Source organism: Somniosus microcephalus, chromosome 11, assembly GCF_052327205.1.
Source record: "Somniosus microcephalus isolate GS21.2 chromosome 11, FLI_Smic_1.0, whole genome shotgun sequence".
NCBI lineage: Eukaryota > Metazoa > Chordata > Chondrichthyes > Squaliformes > Somniosidae > Somniosus > Somniosus microcephalus.
The window spans coordinates 46,185,914-46,204,327 of NC_140997.1; the positions used below are offsets into that span (position 1 = coordinate 46,185,914).

The following is an 18,414-nucleotide window of genomic DNA, read 5'->3' on the forward strand; positions in this document are numbered from 1 at the left end:
TTCCTCGGCACACTGACAGCTGTTCTCTTCTTTGCGAGAATGCTGGCAACAGTGGTTCGCCATGTGCTGGCCATCCCTTCACCGTTAAGTCATAGACTCGTGAGAGAGTCGGGTAATTTCTCGTTTCCTTTTCAATGGCAGAATTTGTTACTGGTAGACATTCCACTATGGTTGAGTGGAACATCTCCACTGGGTCTACTGTAGGTGCCTCTTCTACCGTTGGCAACGGTAGGCGCGATAAACCGTCAGCATTCCCATGCTGTTTTGATCCTTTGTATTCTATGTTGTATTGGTGTGCCCCTAGAAAAAGGGACCACCTCTGTAGCCTTTGCGCTGTCATAATGGGAACACCCTTTTTAGGGTTGAATATGGAGATGAGGGATTGATGGTCAGTCAACAAGGTCAATTTTTGTCCGTGTAGGTAATGGTTGAATTTCTTCACTCCCCATACCAGGCTGAGTGCTTCCCTGTCGATTTGGGCATAGTTACGCTCAGCTGAGTTCAATGAGCGTGACGCAAAAGCTATCGGCCGTTCCGAGCCATCAGGGAATTTATGCGATAATACTGCTCCTATGCCGTAAGGGGATGCATCGCACGCAAGTCTGATTGGCAGTGATGGGTTGTAATGAGCCAAAACTTCTTTGGACGTGATTAAGTCTTTGCATTTATGGAAGGCACGTTTACAGTCTTCGCTCCATTTCCAAATTACTCCTGTTTGTAGCAGTTCATTAAGAGGGTGTAGAAGAGTTGATAAGTTCGGTAAAAATTTATGATAGTAATTTATTAATCCCAGGAACGACCTTAATTGTGAAACATTTTCAGGTGCTGGGGCTTTTATGACCGCTTCAATTTTTTCAGGTGACTTATGCAACCCTTCCTTATTAATTATGTGGCCACAATATGATATTTGATTTTGGAAAAATTCACACTTGGGGCGATTTGCTCGTAGGCCCCGTTCTCTCAGCCTAGTGAGCACCTGCTCCAAATTGGCAAGGTGCTCGTTGTTGTTTTCTCCTGTTACAAGGATGTCGTCTAGGTAGCATTGATTCCCCGGAATCCCTTGGAGGACTTGCTCCATAGCTCTTTGCCAGGTAGCTGGAGCGGATGCTACTCCGAAAACCAGTCGATTGTACTGATGCAGACCTTTGTGTGTATTTATTGTGAGATATTTTTTAGAGGCCTCTTCAACCTCCATCTGTAGATATGCCTGTGCCAAGTCAATTTTGGTGAAACATTTCCCTCTGGATAGTGAGGCGAAAATATCTTCTATCCTCGGAAGAGGATACTGTACCGTGTGAAGGGCCGGGTTTACAGTCACCTTGAAGTCTCCACAGATGCGAATTTTTCTCTGTTCTTCAGATTTATCATTCTTCAATGCTTTCTTCATGACTGGGACGATGGGTGTTGCCCACTCGCTCCAATCTATTTTAGATAATATGCCTGCCTTTTCCAAATTCTCCAGCTCTGCCTCGACTGCTGGACGAATTGCGTATGGCACCGGTCTTGCCTTAAAAAACTTGGGAATTGCTGCATCTTCCACTTTTATTGAGGCGGTGATGCCTTTCAAGGTTCCTAGTTTCTCTTGAAACACTTCCTTGGCGTTGGCCAAGATGTCTTTTAATCGTTCAGGTATGATGTCATCCTCATTTTTTTCCTTACTGGTCACCGTCAGTGCCTGAATGGAGTGCCAGTCTAAACGTATTTTCTTGATCCATTCACGTCCCAACAGCGGTGGACCACCATCTTGTAGAACGTATAAATACAACTTCTGTATTTCCTTGCCGTTGTATACAACAGGCACCCTTATTTTTCCTTTGGGGCATACTTTCTGCCCCGTATATGTTTTCAAGATAATGGATGTGTCTTTTAAAGGTATATGCGGAAATAGCCGCTCGTAATCCCGTCGATTTATGACGGTCAAAGCTGATCCTGTATCTAGCTCCATTTTAACTGGGGACCCTGCTATTGTGAGGGTAACCCAAATGGTCTGGTAATCTTCTTTGGCAATTACATTATGTAATTTGAGAGAGCTTAGTCTCTTGTTCCCGGAGTCGCTATCGCTCTTCTGGTCTTCGGAGCTACTGTCCGTCATCATTTGTACCTTTCTGTGCTTTTCCTTATTGATTTTTTTCCTGTTAGTGGATTTTTTGTTTCCAGATCGGCATACACGTGTAATGTGTCCCATCTTTCCGCATTGCCTGCATGCTTTGTCCTTGAACCAGCAGTCCCTCTGGTCATGGGTGGATCTGCCGCAGCGATAACATCTCTCGAAACCCCGTGTCATTTCATGGGTGCTGAAGTCTTGTGGCTTTTGCTGTATCTCTGCAGCTCCTCTTGCACTGAAAGCCTTGTCAAGTGTTAAATCTTTCTCAGAAAGTAGCCTTTTTTGTGTTCCTACACTTAGGAGACCGCAGACGAATTTGTCTCGTCGAGAATCTGCCAGTCCTGCCTCGAATTGGCAGTGTAGGGTATCAACAATCTCCCTAAAATTCTTATCCATCGGTTCGGCTGGAGTGATTAAGTTTCGTAACAGCTTGTATGTCTTTGCGCCCATTAGATTTAGAACTACTGAAGCTTTTTTTTCATCTTCTATTCCATTTGCAATGCAATATACCTCCACTCTTTCCACATATGTGGTCCAATCCTCTATCTCGTTATCAAAAGCATCAATATTGCCAGAATTAGGCATCTTAGAAAAGATATGGCGCTTCCCGCGCTTTTCTTTCTTTTCTGCAGAAAAGATATGGCGCTTCCCGCGCTTTCCCGCCGCTGCTGCCGATGACAACGCTGTTTCCCGCGGTTTCCGTTCTTTTTTATTTATTTATTTACAGTTGGAGACTCGTTCCCGCCGGACTCTCTCTCTAGGTCTGAACGCCTACCTGCTTGCAGCGCCGGCCGTCTCCCGAGTGCTCCCTCCCCATCTGTTACTGCTTGCCTCCGCTTTCGCTGCTTGGCCCAGCTGTAGAGCCAGCCGCTGGAGCCCCAGCCTGACGCCCAGGAAGGATTACCGCAGTACCTGCCACCAGCTTGGCCAGCTGGTGAAACAACAGCTTCTTTCGCTTCTTGATTCTTCTGGACGCCAGAGGAATCGATGTCCTTGAGGTGCTGCCGAATTGTAGGTAAGTCCATTTCCACTTCGTCGCCACTGTTGTGTCTGTGTGTTGATAGAGACACTGAAGACAGGAGTTGGTTTGATAGGTATTTACTCAACAAAGTCTGGAGGGGAACTAACGGATACAACACAATACTCAGGCTTATATAGCCGAGTGGCCATTACCGGCATTACAGTACACATGGGGCTCTTAAAGGCACATACACTACAAAATGTACAATAAAAGTTCCCACCTGACAGATCATCACTTTCCTCAGCCACAAGCTGTTTCTCAGTCCATTTCCAGCACAGATTCTGCAGGATTTCCACTTTCTACTCTCCATCCACTCTTACCTCATTGGAAGAACTCTCTCACCATTGACAGAATGCTTCTGTCATCTCTACTTCATCTGCCATCTGTTCCATCAGCATGAATGCCCCTTATACTGTCTCACCTTCATCCTCAGAATCCAACCATGATCAGCCCCAACACCAGCAGCACCAGCCAAACCAGCAGCACCAACAACAACACCAACCTTCTCCGCAATCACCTGATGCTGCACAGGACAGAGGGCATCAGCACCTGAGCACATTGCAACCCGGGAGACCAGGGGTGGCCTCATCATGGCCAGATTTACTTCACTTGATTCTGTACACCCTGGCTGCCACATGATGCGCCAGGTTGGCACCACCCCACACCAACACCATAAAGTATCCCTATAATGTCCAAGCCATTCCTTTCACACTCATCAGCATTGCGGGGGGTATCGTTATGTCTCACCATTCACTGCAACTCACTAAGCCACTTCCAAAGGTGCACACAAATCTGTCCAAGAACAGAAAGTGTTGAAAATAAAGGTTTCAACGTTTGACAGCACATTACCAGAAGCTTTACATGAATTTTGGATAAAACACCCAAGTGCCTACCCTTGCGTGTTGTTAGTTGGTATGATTGCATTAGGATGAGTGTGAGGGGTGGCCAGTGAGATGGGGAAGTGATAATGTAGATAGAGAGAGAGGGATGGGTGGATGTGCAAGGTAAGTTGATGTGAGTAAGGATGTGCAGGAGTAGGGTAGGGAAGGCAGATTGATGGGGATGTGATGAGAGGCACAGCAGGATGAGGCTGAGTGTGGCTTTGTACTAACGTTTTGTGATCTACTGAGATAATTGAAAGGTTTGTGCCACTGCACCCAGGTCCTCCTGACGACATCCCTGCTTGTGACCTCCTGTGCAATGTGCAACCAGGCTGTGTTGGTCTCCTGGGGAGGTGTCTTCCGCCCGTTGGAAGGGAAGAGGACCTCCCTGCGTGCTCTGACTCCCTCCATAAGCATATGGAGGGAGTCATGGGAGAGCCTGGGTGCAGCTGTGCACCTCTGTGCAGTCATTGTCAGTGTTTGCAGCACTTCAATGCTGTAGAACACTGACAGCACAAATGTTAAAAGAAAGTTGGCCATGGTCTCTTTAAGGAAACCGGCTGATGACGCGTCATGAATGACATCACCAGACCCGCTTCCTCTAATTTACTCGGGAAATGCGCTGGGGGGGTGGGGGGGTTTGTCAAGCCCTATCAATGGAAAATCATTTTCCAGAGCAGGATGGAGCCAGCAGCGGGTTCAGGACCCGCCACCGACATTGCCTGCCACGGAACCACCGAGGTAAGGAAAATCTCGGCCAAAGTTTCAGGTTGATGACCTTTCATCGGGACTGTTTTGTGGATTCTCGGTTTGGTTTTCTAATTTTCATTAGATGTTTTTGAATTCTCATTTATTTGTCTTTTTATGGATATTTTATCCAATTGTTTCTTCCCCTCCTTCATTTGCCTGAGTATATTACCAAGTCTTGCTGTTATTAAGTAGGGAGTACACAACAACCTCGGACAGGAGAAGACCAGCTGGTCCATTAAACCTCTCCTATACTGGCATGGTGCAACATATGTACACCATAACTCCATCTGCCCCTCTTCCCCACACACCCCACCTCCCCATCCACGCAGCTACGCAATATCCTGGGAGGGAAAAAACCCTGGCCAATTTAGGGGAAAGCTGCTCTGAGAAATTCCCCTCTGACCCCTGAAGGTGATTAGACAAGTTCCAGGAGACCACAGTGACCGAGAAGCTGTCAAAGTTGAGGTCAGAGGCTGAGTAATATATTGGGCTTCAGTAGTGCATTCCATTCTCCCAGTTTCTCCGTCTCTGTCGCATCTGCTCTGACGATGCCACCTTCCATACTAGTGCTTCGATATGTCTTCCTTTTTCCTCAACCGAGGATTCCCCTCTACCATGGTTGGCATGGTCCTCGACCGTGTCTGTTCCATTTCCCGCAGTTCTGCTATCACCCCTTCCCCTCCCTCCAAGAACCACAATAGGTTTCCTTTGTCCTCATCTTTCACCCCACCAGCCTCCACATTCAACGGATCATCCTCTGCCATTTCCGCCACCTCCAGCATGATCCCACCACCAAACACATCTTCCCCTCCCCTTTGCTTTCAGCATGCCTAAGGGACCGCTCCCTCCGTGACACCCTGGTCCACTCCTCAACCGCCCCCAACACCCCTTCCCCTTCCCTTGGCACCTTCCCATGCAAGCGCAGGAGATGCAACACCTGCCCTTTTACCTCCTCCCTTCCCACTGTCCAGGGCCCCAAACACTCCTTCCAGGTGAAACAGCGATTTACTTGTACTTCTTGCAATTTGGTATACTGTATTCACTGCTCATGATGCGGTCTCCTCTACACTGGGGAGACCAAACACAGATTGGGTGACTGCTTTGCGGAACACCTCCATTCAGTCCGTAAGCGTGACCCCGAGCTTCCAGTCGCCTGTCACTTTAATTCTCCGCTCCACTCCCACTCTGATCTCTCCGTTTTTGGCCTCTTACACTCTTCCAACGAAGCTCAACGTAAGCTCGAGGAACAGCACCTCACCTTTAGATTAGGCACTTTACAGCCTTCTGGACTCAACATTGAGTTCAACAATTTCAGACCATAACCTCTGCCCCTATTTTTTCACATGGCAGCTGTTGATTATTCTGCCCTTCCCATTTATACCTATTCTAGAGTCATCTTTTGTTTCTTAACTTGTCCCATTACCATCTCCTTTTGCTTTGTAAAGAAAGAAAGACTTGCATTTATATAGCGCCTTTCACTATCACTGGACGTCCCAAAGCGCTTTACAACCAATGAAGTACTTTTTGAAGTGTAGTCACTGTTGTAATGTAGGAATTGTACTTGTAATTGTACTATCATACCTTTTGTCATTTAATCGCTCCTGCCTTCCACCCTGTCACAGACCTTCCCTTTGTTCTTTCCTCCCCTCTCCTCTTTTCCTGACTCTGTACTTGCTTAAAACCTGTTACATCTCTAACTTTTTCCATTTCTGACGAAAGGTCATTGACCTGAAACGTTAACTTTGTTTCTCTCTCCACAGATGCTGCCTGGCCTGCTGAGTATTTCCAGCATTTTCTGTTTTTAGCACAAACAGTTTGGGTTTTCTTCATTTCCTTTAGATACAGTAATAATGACAATTGTGAACAAAACAGTCACATAGGGGGGAATTTTGCCAGCCCTAGGGAGGCGGGTATGGAGGCGGGACTGCCGGGAAAATAGCAGAAACTGGGAGCGGGTACCGGTTTACCCACACAAGTGCGGGCTTCCCGACAGCTGCGAACCTCGCCAGGGTCAGCGAGGCGAGCAGTGGGTCTGCGGGGGTGAGAGGAGTCGAAAAGTGTGCTGTGGAGGTGAGTGATGGGCGCAAGTGTGGAGAGGTAAGTATGAGAGGTGAGTGTAGAGTATTAGAAAAAGTTTACTTACCTTTGCTTCTTCCTGCAGGCTTCAACCCTTGGGGATCTGGAGGTGCCTCATCTCAACGGCAGAGATGACAGAATGGCTGCTGCATTTTCAGATGCAGCAGCCATCTGATTTCTGCTCAGGAAAGAGGTTTGGTGAGTCTTCAGTACAAGGACTCACTTTACAACAGAGTTTGTCAGTGTTTGACAGCTGACATCCTCTGTCATCGGCTTTCCCTTAATTGGCCGGCTAAGCCCACTGGGCGGGCTTAACAAGGTCAATCAAGGGAAAATAGCGTGGGTTGGCCAGACGTCATTGGGGGCGGGACTGAAACCCGACAACCAGCAGTCCCACCCCCAACGCGCCCCCATTGATAAAATCCAGCCCATAGGTTGTGCAAAATACCATAACAAAGAATGAGTGTTCCCTATGGCATCAGTACCTTATTCTTAAGCTCAAAGTTCTCAGCTTCATATTGTTCTCGAATCTTGTTTGTCTGAATTTGCAGGTCAATCAAGTCCTTGGAAATCTAAATAGATAAAAGGAATCTCTGAGCATGAATCAGCAAATTAGTCTTGAAATCACAGGATCCCACAATAAAAAAAATGCATCTTATGTTTGGAGCAAATGATTGCTCTCCAGACTCTTGCTGATTGCTCAATGCTTTACCAGCTTTGGTATTGAGTCAGATAGACCATGAAGGTGCCATGTTCAACCTCTTGGCCTGTGCTGAGGTAGCTCATTTCAGCCAAGGAAGTGGGAGGGGCGGGGGAGGAATCGTGCAAGGTTTCTCCTCCTCATGGCCCTGCTATAAAGTGCATGTGTGTGAACATCAGTTTAAAACAGGATTTGACTTGGCTATGATAATCCCCAAAGTTGAAAACCCTACCAAAACTTTGGAGGTGTGGGGAGAGGGAATTGGACCCCGCTGCACCTGATTTGCGGGTGCAGAACAGGGGCAAAAAGCACCAATTTCCTGGTGTTGTCTGCCACGCCCCATGTAGGGTCAAGTGATATTCGGGTGTCCCTGGAGATTGCCTAAACAGGCATTAGGCCCCTTACAATATGTTAACGTGGGGCCTAACATCTATTTAAGGAACTCTCCTGGAAATTCGTTCGGACTGATCAGAGCAGCGCCTGGCTTACTCCACTCAGTTTTTTTAAAGGTTCGGCGATCCTTAAAGGGAATACTGAAGACCACCACCAAAAGGTTAAGCTTTCTCTTTTAAACTTACTGTCATGTGGAGCTGGGGAAATCAGGAGTGCTCGTCCCGGCTCCACCATACTTCTGTGGGCCACTGCCAGTCTGTGCTGGCTCCCCTTCCCCACCAGCCCACCCCAACCCCCCCCCACCCCCGCCCCAGGACTTTCCAGAGCGCTGCAGCCGACGAGGCAGCCTTCAAAAACTGGTCATCCTCAAACCTGCGAGCTACCTCTGGACTCTCGATTGGCATCCACAGCTCTCCAGAAATATGCAGCCTGAGGCCTGAGGCCCAATTTGGGATGAGCCTTGGGCCTAATTCAGGCCCAAAAATAAGTCTAAAACCAATTTCTACATCTTTCTGAGTAGGGGTGCATGCACATGGCTACTAGAAGGTTGCTGACATCCATGAAAATCCCTTCAGGATATTTCTATGTAAATCAACCGTCCCTGTCACCTGGTGATAAAGAGCAGTCTTTTCAGACACCCCAGAATGAGAAAATAATAACAGTGGTCTACATCATAAAAGCAAGAACTCCTTCCTACACCAGATCATTTAATCTTTCAAATGAGGTGATTGTAGAATAATTAGATCAGTGCCCCTCTCTTTATCTTGCTTCAGGAATTATAACCTTCAACCTTGAAATAAAGAGTAGATTGCCTTTCAAAAGCTAGGCTTTATTAACCTTAAAAAACCAGCAAGTACATGTTGAGCACCCAGTCTCAACCACTGTAGAAAACTGAATTTAAGATGGCCACCACAGGTCACATGGAATCAACTAACCAATAAGTTTACAGCATATATCTCAAGGCAGGAAAACAGGCAACCAATTACAATGCTTCTTATAAAACAAGAATAATCACCACATTCACCCCTCCTTTTAAAATATACTTCAACCTAGGTAGCCTTTACAGTTTACAATTAGTTATTTATGACTAGAGCAATACATGTATAATGCCTTCAACAATTTTAAAATTTTACTATTAATTTATTAATTATTTTAAAAGTCCATTTTTAATCGGTCGACCGGATATCTTGTTCGTGTCGACCTTCTTAGCCTTGATGGAGTTCCTTGCCCTCCCACACCAGGAGACACAGAAATATCTTCTGCAGGGAGGCTATCAATATCCCGATTATCAACGGTTTCCGGATTGGAAGTCCCATTAGAAGGTAGACTGGGAGGGTCATGAACATCCATCGGGGGCAGACTAAGAGAATTGTAAGTGTCTGCAATAGGATTGGAAATGTTCGTAGTATCTGTGACGACATCAACATTATCTGTATTATGGCTATTGTTAATGTCCTCAGGAGAGGGCTGGCCACCACAAGGAGATAAGTCTTTAACTGAAACCGTACTTTCTTTCCCATCTTGGAATTGAATGTGAGCATATTGGGAATTTGCCTCCAATAGCTCCACCTCCTCCACTAAAGGATCATACTTTGAGCAGCACAGGTCCCTGCATAGTAAGCCATGAAGGTACCGAATATCCCGTAGTGGATCTCCGCGGATAGTTGAAGAGCCTTTCATGGGGGGTCACATTAGTAGCCGTTGAAAGCAATGATCTAATGGAATGCAGGGCATCAGGCAGTACCATTTCCCACTGTGTATTCTTAAGGTTCCGGGATGTCAAAGCCAACATAACTGCCTTCCAGATCACCCCATTGTATCGTTCGCACTGTCCATTACCCTGGGGATTACACGGGATAGTTCTGCTAGTAGAAATTCCCCAACTCTGGAGGTATTCCTTCAACTGGGAAGACATAAAAGAACTTCCCTGATCCGAATGGATATACGCAGGCATCCCAAAGATGACAAAAAGTTGAGTCAGACATTTAATAACTGTAGCAGCTGATACATCTGCACAAGGAAAAGCAAAAGGGAACCTTGAAAACTCATCCACAACAGTAAATATATATCGATTCTGAGTCGTTGAAGGAAGAGGCCCCTTAAAATCAACGCTCAGGCGTTCAAAGGGAGAAGTAGCCTTTATAAGATGAGCTCGTTGAGGCTTAAAGAAATTCGGTTTACACCGGGCGCAGACAGAGCATGACGAAGTCATCCGCTTGACGACTTCAACTGAAAAGGGCAAATTCTTACTGCGTACGAAGTGTATCATCCTCGTAACACCAGGATGGCACAAAGCATGATGAAGATTAATAAGCGTATCTCCGTGAAGCATAGAACAATAAGCCCTCGACAGCGCATCAGCGGCAACATTATCCTTCCCCGGACGATAGACTATATCGAAATGATAGCATGCCAACTCGATCCTCCACCTCATTATTTTATCATTCTTAATCTTTCCGAAATGTTTGACATCAAACATGAAGGACACAGATTTTTGGTCAGTTACTAATGTAAAATGTCGCCCAGATAAATAATGTCTCCATTTACGCAGTGCTTCTACTATTGCGTACGCCTCTTTCTCTATTGATGAATGTCTCTGCTCACTATTGCTCAGAGTACGTGAGAAAAAGGCCACAGGTCTTCCATTTTGGTTCAGGGTAGCCCCAATTGCAAAATCGGAAGCGTCCGTCTCAATCACAAAGGGAACCTGCTCATCAATAGAATGCACAACTGCTCCAAGGATATCCTTTTTAAGATTATCAAAACACATCCTGGCCTCCCATGATAGAGGATATGTCGTAACCCAAATAAGGGGCCAGATCTTCTGTGAGAAGTTTGCAATCCAATTAGAATAATAAGAAAACAGTCCAACAACTCGTTGCAAGGCCTTAGAATTAGTAGGGCAAGGTAACTCAATCAGTGGTCGCAGCCGTTCTGGATCTGGTTTAATCTTGTTTCCCGAGATAATATACCCCAGTAAATTTACCTCGGTGGTCGAAAAGATACACTTCTCTTTATTGAAAGTTAAGCCAACTTTTTCCGCAACTTGAAGGAATCTTTCTAGATTAAAATCGTGCTCCACCCTTGATTTGCCACACACCGTGATGTCATCTAAATATGAGAAGGTGTCAGAGAGAGAGTTATCACTTATAAAAGCATCCATTGCCCGTTGAAAACAGGCGACACCGTTAGCAACACCGAATGGTACTCGGCAAAACTGGTACAGCTTTCCGCCAGCTTCAAAGGCCGTATATGGTTTGTCCCTCTTAGCGATAGGAATCTGATGATAAGCACTCTTTAGGTCAATAGTGCTAAAAACCTTATATTGAGATACTTTATTGATAAGCTCATCAATCTTAGGCAGGGGGTACGCATCTAATTGAGTATACCTGTTAATAGTTTGAGAGTAGTCTATCACCATTCGCTTCTTATGTCTCTCATTAGTGGTGACAACTACCTGTGCCCGCCAGGGCGAAAAACTAGGTTCAATGATTCCTTCCGATAAAAGACGTTGAACTTCAGAATTAATAAATTCTTTATCCTGACTGCTATACCTTCTTGACTTGGTAGCAATTGGCTTACAGTCCGGCATCAAATTGGAAAAAAGTGATAATGGAGAAATGAATAAAGAAGTTAATCCACAAATAGACAAAGGTGGCTTGGTTCCTCCGAAAGAAAGACTGAGGGACTCATGTAATTGAAGCACATCATGACCAATCAAAATGTCCGCACAGAGATTAGGCAGAACGGATAGGCGTATATCAGTATACGTATTACCTAGGAGAATTAATTTCACAAAGCAACAACCAGCTACTTGTGAGGTGAGAGTCGTCTGAGCCATACACACCTGATAGGAAACAGGCGAAATTTTCAAACGCTTCTCCCTCACAAACTGAAGACTTATAAAGCTCTCAGTACTGCCCGTATCTATAAGGGCCTTCACTTCTAACCCATTAACTTGGGCCATAACTATAGCTTTGTTTAGGCCATGGGAAAAGGCGGCAGAAACTGATGCAATAAACGCCCTATCTAAAGGCTGAATGGTTGCAGAGGAGGCAACCGATTTGCAAACACGTGCATAATGACCTCCCTTGCCGCATTTACTACACACAGCCTCCCGGGCAGGGCACTTCAGACGGGGGTGCCGGGCATTCCTGCAAAAATAACACTTCTGAATCCTAGAGGCAACAGCTGCCGAAGTAGAAACTGTTTCGGAATCTGGTAACCCACTCCTATTAAATCCACGTAACTCCCTTTCATCCGGAACTGCCAAAACCACGGTCGCAGGCCGATCAAAAAGAGCATAAGAATCCGAACTTCTCTGAGCCAAATCCTAAATAAATTGAAATAAAGAGTAGATTGCCTTTCAAAAGCTAGGCTTTATTAACCTTAAAAAACCAGCAAGTACATGTTGAGCACCCAGTCTCAACCACTGTAGAAAACTGAATTTAAGATGGCCACCACAGGTCACATGGAATCAACTAACCAATAAGTTTACAGCATATATCTCAAGGCAGGAAAACAGGCAACCAATTACAATGCTTCTTATAAAACAAGAATAATCACCACAAACCTGGAATACAGTCAGCCAACAAAAAAAAAATCCCCAAACCACTCAATGATACCCATTTTATTGTTTACATTTATGCTTTTCACCCATTAAGTTCCCCTCTCCACCAAAGACATGCATTAGTGTGGGTGGCCAGGACTTTAGATGTTTGTGAGGAATCTCACCTTCAGTTTTTCTTCCTCACTGAACACTAGTTTAGAAGAGAGATCTGTTTTCGATCCGGCCATCTGTCCCATCTTTCCCTGAAGCTCTCCTAGCTTGGTGTACAAGCGCTCGTTCTTATCACGTAACTGCACCTATAAGAATAGTGTACATATCAAACCGTGATGGTGAATAGCAATTCCTGGTAAAGTACTGAATAACTATCCACATGTTAACAACTTAAAGTGTGTAGCGCCGTCCTGTAATAAACCTACCAGCCACTCATTTTTTTCTTCATTCAGTCCTTTTGCGTTTGTTAAAGGAGCGTTGCAGCTATTTTGGGAAGTTCTTGGGCAGGCTGAGTGTTGTGAAACCCTCTGTGTAAAATATCACCTTGTTGGCTGCCAGGAATAGGTTGCATTGCAGCAAGAACCTCATGTACTGGAGTGAAAGCTATTCCGCCAAAGGTTTTAATGTTTTAAGGGGTCGGCCATTTAGGACTGAGATGAGGAGAAATTTCTTCACTCAGAGGGTGGTGAATCTTTGGAATTCTCTACCCCAGAGGGCTGTGAATGCTCAGTCGTTGAGTATATTCAAGACAGAGATCGATAGATTTTTGAATATTAAGGGAATCAAGGGATATGGGGATAGTGCAAGAACATGGAGATGAGGTAGAAGATCAGCCATGATCTTATTGAATGGCAGAGTAGGCTCGAAGGGCCAAATGGCCTACTTCTGCTCCTATTTCTTATGTTCTTATGTTTTACCTTAGAGTTAGCTTAAACCACTAAAATATAACAAATCTATAATGGCAGACACAGTCAGCGATTTGATGTCCTTGTGCTGTATATCGTGGGCAGAGAGAGGCCCTTTAAGATAGCGACATTGTCACCACGGTAACCTGACAATTTAGTGTTTTACAAAGAAATAATGACATGAATTAGTAAATGTTTTTTCGTTCTTCTGCTAATTTCATTTCAGAAACATTGAGATAAGCATTTTTTTTTCACAAGTTGTACGAAAAAGAAAAGTTTGTATTTTAATAGCTGAATTTATTTAAGCACTTTTGAAAATAATAGTGTTTATTACACAATCCTGTAAATGCCATGAGGCTCTTACCAGTAGGGGTGACTTGACGGAGCACTTTCAGTCCCCAAAGAATTTAATACTGTCTAGGCTTCTTACTTTGAAATCGCTTAATTCAAATTGTCTGATAATCCGGGGTTTTTTGGCACTGAATTCCAACTTTGCTGCATTATTTTTCTTGCTTAATTCAAATTACTGGACAATTCAAATTTTCGTAGTGTGAAAGCAACTTTGACTTATCAGGAGTCGACTAACCAAGATACACTTTTGACTATAGCAGGGTCCTTGGAAAATCAATGAATTACAGCTTGCAAAGTAGTTATTGTCCAGCCTATGGACAGGGTTTACAACACGTTAAAACTTAATTCAAAGAAACAAAGAGGCAAGCAGCCGCATTCTTTGAACTTGAATTCTTCGAGGCAATATTCTTATTCTGTTTTAAGGTTGGGTACAGGGCTCAGAGCTGCACGAATGGTGGATCTGGGTGCACATGCCAAATCCCAGCACTTTATCCTTTCGGGCCTCCAAATATTTTCAACACAAACATCTGCCATCCTTCATTTCACACTTCACATTTACTCGCATTCTGTTCGCTTCACTTAACTTCAAACATGAACCTTCTGAGTCAGAGGTGAGAGCGCTATCACCAAGCCAAGCTGACACCTAATGAATCCCGAAGCCTGATACAATGATGAACTAGCAATGGAACACATTACATAGAACAGTGCAACATGTTTCCTCGTGCTTGAGGCAGTGTAAAGTAATGTTTGGAATTAAGCCAATAAATGTCCTATTTGTCTATCAAATCTTTTGGAGGTTTATGTGAGAGGAATAGTGTCCCAGGCCAACTACTTGTACTCTGCTGTATCTAGGCAGAAGTTAGACTAAAGAGTTAGATAGTTGGAAGGCTTTATTTAAAGAAAGAACTTGCATTTATACAGCACCTTTCACAATCTCAGGATGTCCCAAAGCACTTTACAGACAGATAAGTATTTTTAAAATGTAGCCACTGTTGTAATGTAGGAAATGCGGCAGCCAGTTAGCACACAGCAAGGTCCCAAAACAGCAACGTGATAATGACCAGATAATCTGTTTTAGTGATGTTGGTTGAGGGATACTTCAAGGAAAAGCCGAGATTTTCCGATCAGCAATATCTGAATGTTGTATCATCACATTTGCATTAACATCTAATAACACCGATCAGAATATCTAGGCCGAAAGGACCAATAGCAGACACTCACACCTCACTTAAAGGGTGGCTTAAGAGAATACTCCAGCAAAATGATCTACTATTGCCCTATTCTCTATTATTTCTTCAAAAAGATACACCCAATTTAAAAATAAATATTTTAAAGTAGCACATTTTGTTCATCGCTTTCATGTTTAGAGTTGGTAGTTTCCAAGTCTTGACTGACAATAGATGGGCATTTCAGCACAGACACTCATCTCTCAGCACTCAGCACGGAGACTCATCTCTCAGCACTCAGCACAGAGACTCATCTCTCAGCACTCAGCACAGACACTCATCTCTCAGCACAGACACTCATCTCTCAGCACTCAGCACAGACACTCATCTCTCAGCACTCAGCACAGAGACTCATCTCTCAGCACTCAGTGTGATGAAATATGCCATTCATCACTCATCTGTATTCTCTGTGTGTGATTGTGCCTGTGACTGTGGTTTAGTTTCAGTTTCATTTCCCTTACCTCAGTTCCATTTCCTCACCTGTATTTTATTGTGTGTAGGGCTCCGCCCATACCTGGCCTCTACTTAAGCAGGCCCAGCGTGTCTCACATCCAGTACAGCCGACCTCTGGATGGGAGACACTTCTCCACTGTGTGTTACCTTCTAAGTTAATAAAAGCCTTGCTTTGTTCAGTTAACATTGAGTCTCGGATTTATAGAGGCACATCAATTTTATTAACTTATTTTTCAACACAATGGATCAACTCTTGAAACCCGAACGTTTGGATTTGGACCAGCATGCTTCGGACGCATCGGCACGCTTCGGACACTGGTTTAAGTGTATGGAATTCTTCCTGGACAATTCCGCAGACATCACAGGCGCTACGGACGCTGAAAGTATGAAACTCGGAATCCTGCGGAATTAGGTAAGCCACCGGGTTTACCCCCTCATCCAAGACACCGACACGTACCCGGCCGCCTGCGACATCTTAAAGGCGCATTACCAGCAGACTACGAATGAGGTGTATGCTAGGCATCTGCTCGCTACTCGCGCACAGCGACCTGGGGAATCGCTGGATGAGTTCCTAGTCACCCTGAAAACGCTTGGCAAAGACTGCAAGTGCCAAGATGTAAAAGCCGCAGTGTACACTGACGAGCTTGTTCGTGATGCCTTTATCACAGGCCTCAGCTCCACTTACATCCGGCAGAGACTACTGGAGAAAACGGGATTGGACCTGAAACAGGCTGTGGACACAGCGCGATCCCTGGATGTGGCCCAGAGAAACTCGGACGCCTACTCTTCAGCCCGCGCCGCCCACGCCGCCACGTGTGCACCAAGGGCGCTGCCATCTTGGAAGGCACCTTCCCCGCCCGGCAGTCCGACACCGTCGGGGTCCCGCTCTCCCCTCAGAAGCCCTACGACAGCCGCGACGCGTCGGGGCCCCAACTGCTACTTCTGCGGACAGCCGAAACACACCAGAAACCTGTGCCCGGCGAAAGGCACCACCTGCTTCAAGTGCGGTAAGAAGGGACACTTCGGGAAGGTGTGCAGAGGGAACCCCGCCGGAAAACCCGCCACCGCCGCGTGTGCGCCGTGGGAGCGGCCATCTTGGACGCCATCTTGCCCGACCTCGTGGGGTCCGCCATCTTGTGAGCAGACAGCGTGGACGCCATCTTGTCTCGATCAGGGCCCTACAGTGGCATCGGTCACAGTGGACCAGACCAGGCCGCACCCGCTATCCAAATCAATGGTGGACATCGAGGTAAACGGGTGCGGGGTTAAAGGTTTAATTGACAGTGGAAGTACGGAGAGTTTTATCCACCCTGAACTAGCACAACAACTCTCTCTAACGGTGGTCCCTACTCGGGGTACCATCTCTATGGCTGATAAAACCCAGACATCGACCATTATGGGTTACTGCGCGGTACAATTGTCCGTTAACGGAACTGTATACGATAATTTTAAATTACTAATCATGAAGAATCTATGTGCGAGCGTGATCTTGGGCCTGGATTTCCAGTGCCACCACCAAAGCATCACGCTCAATTACGGTGGGTCCCAGCCGCCCCTCACAGTGTGCGGCCTGGCTACCCTGAAGGTAAAGCCGCCTTCGCTATTCGCGAACCTTACCCCTAACTGCCGGCCAATAGCGACCAAAAGCAGGAGGTACAGCTGGGAGGACAGGCGGTTTATCGCGACCGAGGTAGACAGGCTCCTGAAGGAGCGCATTATTGAACGCAGCAACAGCCCGTGGCGCGCCCAAGTGGTGGTGGTGAGGGGTAGCGAGAAGAAACGGATGGTGATCGACTATAGCCAAACGATCAACAGGTACACCCAACTAGATGCCTACCCGCTACCCCGCATATCAGAAATGGTGAACCAAATCGCCCAATACAGGGTGTTCTCCACCATCGACCTCAAGTCAGCATACCACCAGCTCCCTATCAGACCAGAGCACCGCCCGTACACCGCCTTCGAGGCGAACAGGCGCCTCTACCAATTCCTCAGAGTCCCCTTTGGGGTGACGAATGGGGTCTCGGTCTTTCAGAGGGAGATGGACCGCATGGTCGATGACCACCACTTGCAGGCAACCTTCCTCTACCTCGACAACGTTACCATCTGCGGTCACAACCAGCAGGATCACGACTCGAACCTTGAGAGGTTCCTGAAAACCGCACAAAAACTCAACCTCACTTACAACGAGGACAAGTGCGTTTACAACACCACGCGCCTCTGCATACTAGGCAGCGTGGTGGAGAATGGGGAAATCGGACCAGACCCCGACCGATTGCGCCCCCTACGGGAGCTGCCCCTGCCCAACACTCCCAAAGCCTTGAAAAGGTGCCTGGGGTTATTTTCTTATTATTCCCAATGGGTCCCCAACTACTCCGACAAAGCCCGCCCCCTCTTGAAAGCATCCTCTTTTCCGCTCTCTGCTGAGGCCCACGCCGCCTTCAAAAGCATTAAGCGGGATATTGAGCGGGCCACGCTACAGGCAGTGGACGAGAACACTCCCTTTCAAGTGGAAAGTGATGCGTCTGACTTTGCCTTGACGGCCACCCTCAACCAGGCGGGGCGGCCCGTAGCTTTCTTCTCGAGGACCCTCCAAGGGCCCGAGATCAGACACTCCTCCGTGGAAAAGGAGGCCCAAGCCATCGTGGAGGCAGTGCGCCACTGGCGCCACTACCTAGCCGGCAAACGCTTCACCCTACATACCGACCAGCGGTCGGTAGCGTTTATGTTTAATAATAAACAGAAGGGGAAGATTAAAAATGATAAGATTCTCAGGTGGCGGATCGAGCTCTCCACCTTCGAGTATGACATAATTTACCGGCCAGGGGCCCTTGACGAATCCCCCGACACCCTCTCACGAGGGATGTGTGCCAGCGCCACCGGGGATCGGCTACAGACCCTCCACAACGACCTCTGCCAGCCAGGGGTCACACGGCTGTTCCACTTCATAAAGTCCCGCAACTTACCCTACTCGATTGAGGAAGTTCGGTCTC

At 46.4% G+C, this 18,414-nt stretch overlaps 1 protein-coding gene across 3 annotated transcripts in view; it reads right to left on the bottom strand.

Moving 5' to 3' along the window:
- The window catches only part of ccdc78 (coiled-coil domain containing 78), a 666,657-nt gene that overhangs the window by 594,832 nt on the left and 53,411 nt on the right, over positions 1-18,414 (bottom strand). For all 3 annotated transcript variants that reach the window (XR_015079939.1, XM_086000593.1, XM_086000594.1), the window contains exons 9-10: positions 12,660-12,791; positions 7,318-7,404 (exon numbers count right to left, since the gene is read on the bottom strand). Coding sequence is in view for 2 of the 3 variants with exons in the window: in XM_086000593.1 (XP_085856719.1) it covers positions 7,318-7,404; positions 12,660-12,791 (219 nt within the window). In the remaining variant the exon portion in view is untranslated. The remainder of the gene's footprint in view (positions 1-7,317; positions 7,405-12,659; positions 12,792-18,414) is intronic.